The sequence below is a fragment of the Fusarium keratoplasticum genome, chromosome 7 (assembly GCF_025433545.1).
Source record: "Fusarium keratoplasticum isolate Fu6.1 chromosome 7, whole genome shotgun sequence".
NCBI classification, from domain to species: Eukaryota; Fungi; Ascomycota; class Sordariomycetes; order Hypocreales; family Nectriaceae; genus Fusarium; species Fusarium keratoplasticum.
The window spans coordinates 1873451-1879315 of record NC_070535.1 but is presented as its reverse complement, the minus strand read 5'-3'; the positions used below and the strand labels follow the sequence as shown (position 1 = coordinate 1879315).

At 49.3% G+C, this 5865-nt stretch overlaps 1 protein-coding gene across 1 annotated transcript; it reads left to right on the top strand.

The window, feature by feature from the left end:
* Window positions 1–4002: 4002 nt before the first annotated feature.
* On the top strand, window positions 4003–5865 carry NCS57_00976900 (MFS domain-containing protein; the record flags this gene model as incomplete). The annotated part of the gene is made up of 5 exons (XM_053059531.1): window positions 4003–4234; window positions 4288–4421; window positions 4486–4851; window positions 4903–5020; window positions 5072–5865. The coding sequence occupies 5 exons, from the start codon at window positions 4003–4005 to the stop codon at window positions 5863–5865; spliced, it is 1644 nt and encodes a 547-aa protein (XP_052911602.1).

Sequence of the window (5865 nt, the reverse complement as noted above, 5' to 3'; positions counted from 1 at the left end):
GATCGCGAGTAGTTATTGTCGGTTGAGGGTGTAGATAGATCAATCGCCGTTAAATTGTGCAACTTCTCTTTTCAATGAGAGAGGGCATGTAGGAAAGTTAAGTCGACATGGAAGGCAAGATTCGGTTGTTATCCACCATTTGATCGCCGACTCGGCTTAGGCCATCGGGCTTTGAACAAACCCCGTGATGCCTCGGCGACCATATTTGTAAGCCAAGTTACTTGACCTTGGCTGCGCTGGCGAGTGGTCCCATTATATATCTATTAGTCAATTTTATTCATTGATTCCAAATAGTGGTTATTTGGAATTCACGACTTGCATCATTCACTTAGTAGACAAGGAGGAGAGGAAATATGCCACTAAAATCACCCAATCCAATACCTATCCGCCCGAGCTCTCTTTCGGCAACACGAGTCATCAAGTTCATAGAAGACCGTTGATCTTTTATCTGGTTCGACAGTGTTGCTAGTGAGCTTAGGCGGGCAGCCGTGCTTTCATCTGTTCAAGGATGGAAGAGGAACAACTCCTCTCAAGAGGTCAGGTTGAATCTCTCTGGCCCTTTCTAGCGGTACGATGGAGATGAAAATGACTCAAGATTCTCTATCAATATGGTTCTGCTGTATTGAAGACACTCGACTATTGATTTCTAGGATTGTTGAGATCATTTTGATAGTGTTTCGCGTGCCATGCATGTCGCTTGTGTCACTGCTCTGGTATCCACTAGCTACGCGCCCCAATTGACTTGACAAGGCCGTTTTCGTAACTAGTCTTGGACTGGCGTGGTAGTAGCAGTAACTCCTCGTCATGTTCCTAGTGCTTGTTCATCATCCGTTGGCAATCATGGCGGCTGTCTCCCTCTGCCAGTTATTCGATCTTGGTACAGTATTGCATTTTCACTTTCTCGACACGCTTTGCACAATTTTCACTGAAAAAATTTTCGTTCTAGGAATGACCAGTAGACTTTTACACCTTCTCAATCCCGCCTAGCCCCATAGACCTGAAGATGCATCATGACGGCTAGGGATAGTACCTGGCAACGGACTCTTGTCTCGAAATTGCCACACTTGATGTTAGATGCAATCCCAATATGAAGAACTTTTGTCATCATTCATGTGGAAATTGGATGCTTTCAGAGTAAAGACAGAAAACGGATCCGTTGACTGAGACATTTCGACTCACCGAGCTGGCTTGGCGAGCCTGAAGCACCCTTGTTGCTGCTCGAAAACCTTGATCTGTGAACGAACAGGTCCGTGTCTATGCAGCATTCACATGTTAGTTGTGTTGACGCACGAATCAGGTATTTTGTACGTAAAGGACAACTATCAGTAGATTAGAGACCGAAAGCAACCGCCCCAAGCCGATAGTTGGATGTGGAAGTCGGATTGGCATCTCTAATTCTGAGCTGACTTCACGAGCCAAAGAGAAGATGACAACATCGCGCATAGCTTGGACTTGAATGAGACCATGTGACCTATCGTCTCTGAGTAGGCCAAGTCAATTCGATGTAGTCTTTCAGCCACAACTCTCATGTCGCATTGGCTGAATGAAACGTGGCCAGGGATCGACCAAAAAATTTTCTTCACCGGCCAAGGGCACGGCCTTGGTCTGCAGCTTGAGAACGATCTCTCATTGGATATCTTTTTGCCTCAAATGCCTCGTCTTGGCACATTTTAAAGTGAGGCGGAGCAAGTCTTGTCAGTCTGGCATCTACCAACAGTGAACTTTGTGATCTTGAGAACTTTTGAGTAGAGTTTCTTGACTGGCCGCGCGGCATGCAACTGTCAACTGCCAAGATATGCAGAGGCTCAGATCATTCAGGACTTGGACATGGTGGCTATGCAAACCAGCAACGGCAGATTGGGCCCTCCCTTGTCGAATCCCGCGTGACGATCAGGCCAACAGCCGTGCAGTGCGAGTGGAATATGAGCAGCTGAGACGGCACTGAGTTAATGTGAGACACGCCTCGCCGTCATAATTGGTGCCGCCCTGAAATTGCTAGACATCGAGGCCCACACGCTTATGCACATGATCAGGAGAACCGAGCACTTTTTCAGCTTCTCGACGACTCGTATAGGTATTCTTCTCCTGTGGCTTACAGCGACTGCCGGGATGTAACCTGGGCTTTCAATCTCTTGGAAGATAATCCTATCAAGCATTCGTCCGCAAATAGTCAGCTTACACTGCCCAATCGGGCCAAACGTTCCGCCTTGCTGGTCGGCACCCGCGCTCCGCAGGTGGTGATTCGGTACTCCCCATCTTCCGCCCAGAGACGGAATGCCTATCGAGAAGTTTGATTGATCCATGGCCAAGAGCCAGCTCGTATCGCGGGCTGATGTGATGATATGCAGGGAGTGGAGATAGTCTTAGTTGTGGCGGGCCGTTTGCGGGAGTAAATCGGCCGTCCTCACAACGGCCCAAGAGAAGGAATGTGATTTTTGACACGATCATCCTGCAAGCTTGGACGATGTAGGTTTTTTTATATAAGGACGTGTTGGCCGTCTGCAGATCCATTCTTTGCACACAGAGTTCCACACAGTCCAGCACCAACAGATCACACTTGAGTCACATCACATCAACTCTTCAAAATGAAGTTCTCCATCTCTCTTGTCGCCCTCTTTGCTACTGGCATCCTGGCCAGCCCTGCTCCCAAGCCGGCTCAGAAGTGCCCCGTAAGTGTTTCTTCTTGATCCTTTATCTGAGACCTTGATCTAATGTTTCTCCAAGGCCGACCGCGTGTGGACCGACTGCGGCTCCGCATGCCCCGAGACCTGCACCTCGTCCCCTGACCGTGTCTGCATCACCCTCTGCGTCCCTGGATGCTTCTGCAAGAAGGGCTTGGTTCTGAACGACGTGAGTGATTCTGCTGTATTTAACTTACGACTGCTAACATTCCAAAGGCCGGAACCTGCGTTCCCAAGTCCAAGTGCTGATTTTCTTGATTTGGATTACTTTCGCTTCTATTTGTACATTTTTAGTCCAGCTTGTTAGAACAGGACCTTTATATACGCTTCAATTACAGCTCCTCAAAACTGCGTTGTAATCTCATACCTTGGTTTGAGCCCATCATCTGCATGCACCGTGTGATCTCACAATGACCTCATCACTTTATCGACGGGACAAAAAGGTTATTTTGGAAGATCAAACACTATGTAGGTAAAATAACTGAACCTTTTGCTAGAAACAGCTCCTGGCCAGCTAGAAATGGGGGGAACGCGCTCCTGGCCGGGTGAGGGCGAAATGGTTCGCTGCTATTCCAGGGTCATGATAGGCATGGCAGCGATGGTGCTCTCATCGGTCCTTCCCTTCGTAATGCGTACATACTACTGCTTCGTATGATCTGCAAGGCCCTGATATTATTGACTTGAACTCCTGTGGCCTATTAAAGTGGACTAGTTTCTGGCGGCGGATCAATATGGTTCGGGATTTGGAACGGCCTACAAGTAAAGAACGCCAATCGCCGGTTTATAGGGGATTAGATGAAGGTATTGTCATGGGCCCGGGGCTAAAAGACAAGGATGGGGCCATTAGCTCAAGTAAGCTCCTTGCGAGGTCGTCCTTCGTCAACTCTTGCAGGTTGATATGAGTGGTGAGCCAACAAGTTGACATCACGCTCCAACAGCCAGCTGGCGGTCTGTCCACATCTCAGGGAATCAGTAATCAGTAACCACTAATCACAGTCCCGGAGCCTAATTGCCACTTCTAGGACTGGAGCAAACAGTTTTATGACTTTTCAACGCCGATGTTAGTCACTTCATTGGCTTCACGACTTTGTAAGGCAGCTCCCAGTTGCGGGTCCGGGACATTTCATCTGACCAATGGGGATGAATCTTCGGTATCCGAATGGCTTCACCTCTAGTGTAAGAACCAACAAGAGAAATCACAGAGATAATATATAGACCGTGAAGGGATCGTTTTGAAATGTAAACACCTCTCCATGAACCCACATTTCACTTCAACCTCCGCTCACCAAGACGCTCAACTACACAACCTTCAGTTTCGACCATGTCTCAACTAGGCGCCGTGCCAAAGCCTCAAGGAGCTCAATCACCGCCAGCTCCTTCGTATCCGACAGGCTTCGCTTTTGGAATGACCTTGTTCGCTCTCTTCATCTCTCTCTTTTGCGTTGCATTGGACAGCACCATAATCGCCACGGCCATCCCACGAATCACCGACCAGTTCCACGCACTGCAAGATGTGGGCTGGTATGGGTCGTCCTATCTTCTGACGAAATGTGGTATGTAACCAATTGTGAGACTTTTTGAAGTATAGCTACCTAACATATGAAAGCCTTTCAACTGCCTTTTGGGAAATCCTTCCGTTTCTTCAGTCTCAAATGGACCTTTCTTGCTGCCTTGTTCATCTTTGAGATTGGCTCAGTCCTCTGCGCAGCTGCTCAATCTTCAGAAATGCTCATAGTGGGTGTGAGTACCTCCCAGCCCATTTTGCTATTACAAAGACCCTGCTTGCTGATACTTCAATTTGTAGCGCACAATTGCTGGCATTGGCTGTGCTGGCATCTCCAGCGGCGGCCTCATCATCATCGCCAACATTACACCCATGGAGAAGCGAGCCACGTACCAGAGTCTCTACGGTGGGATATTTGGCATTGCCTCTGTCGTGGGACCACTGGTAGGTGGAGCATTCACTGACAAGGTATCCTGGCGCTGGTGCTTCTACATCAACCTACCGCTTGGCGCAGTCTCGGCCGCTTTCATCGTCTTCTCTCTACGCCTGCCGTCGAAGCCCAATCCCCTCAAGGAACAAGGAATCTTGGGACTCTTGTGGAACCTCGACCCGGTTGGATTCGTCCTGTTTGTGCCTAGTATCATTTGTCTTTTGTTCACTCTCCAGGTACGCATTGTCCTCTTTGGTCACCTTGAGATCGACGCTAACGGGAGTCAGTGGGGAGGCACCACTTATGCCTGGAATAGTGGTCAGATAATCGCCTTGTTTGTGGTCTTCGGTATCACGCTCATTGCGTTTGTCGGCAGTCAGATCTGGCTAGGTGAGGCAGGGACTGGTAAGATTCTTGGAACTTCTCAATCAACGGTCAACTGACAAACAATAATAGTCCCACCTCGCATTGCGAAACAACGGACAATCTTTGCCTCGAGTTTGTTCACATTTTGCCTCGCGGGTACCTTCTTTCTCCTCAGTTACTTCATACCCATCTACTTTCAGGCTGTCAAAGGGGCAACAGCCCTCAGGTCAGGTATCGACACAATCCCTCTCATTCTCCCCAATGTCATTGGTATCCTCTTCGCGGGCTTCGGAACAAGCACGATCGGATATTATGTCCCCTTCATCTACCTGGCGGTCATCATTGCCCCCATCGGCGCCGGTCTCTTGACGACTCTTGGACCTAACACCAGCGCGGGCAAGTGGATTGGCTACCAGATCCTCTTTGGCTTTGGATCTGGCTGTGGCTTTCAACTTCCCCAAGTTGCGGCCCAGATCGTGTTACCTCCTCGCGACATTCCCATGGGAATATCGGTATCGATGCTGTTCCAAGGCTTGGGTGGTGCCGTGTTGATAAGCGCCGCGAATAATGTGCTCAATGAAAAGCTGCTGCACTACATCAACGACCTTGGAATCTCTGGTGTGAATGGCATGGACGTCATAAATGCTGGTGCTACGGGCTTTCGCGACGTCATACCCGCTGAGCACATTGGCCAAGTCGTTGACGCCTATAATAGGGCTCTCCGCAAGACCTTTCAGATTGCCCTGATCATGGCGTGCCTCAGTGCTCTTCCTGCTGCCCTGTTGGAGTGGAAGAGTGTGAAGAAGGGTGGCTCGGCGGAGACTAAACCCAAGGCGAATTCCGCCCCGCCCTCAACTAGCGACATTGAGAAAGCTTCCTCTTAG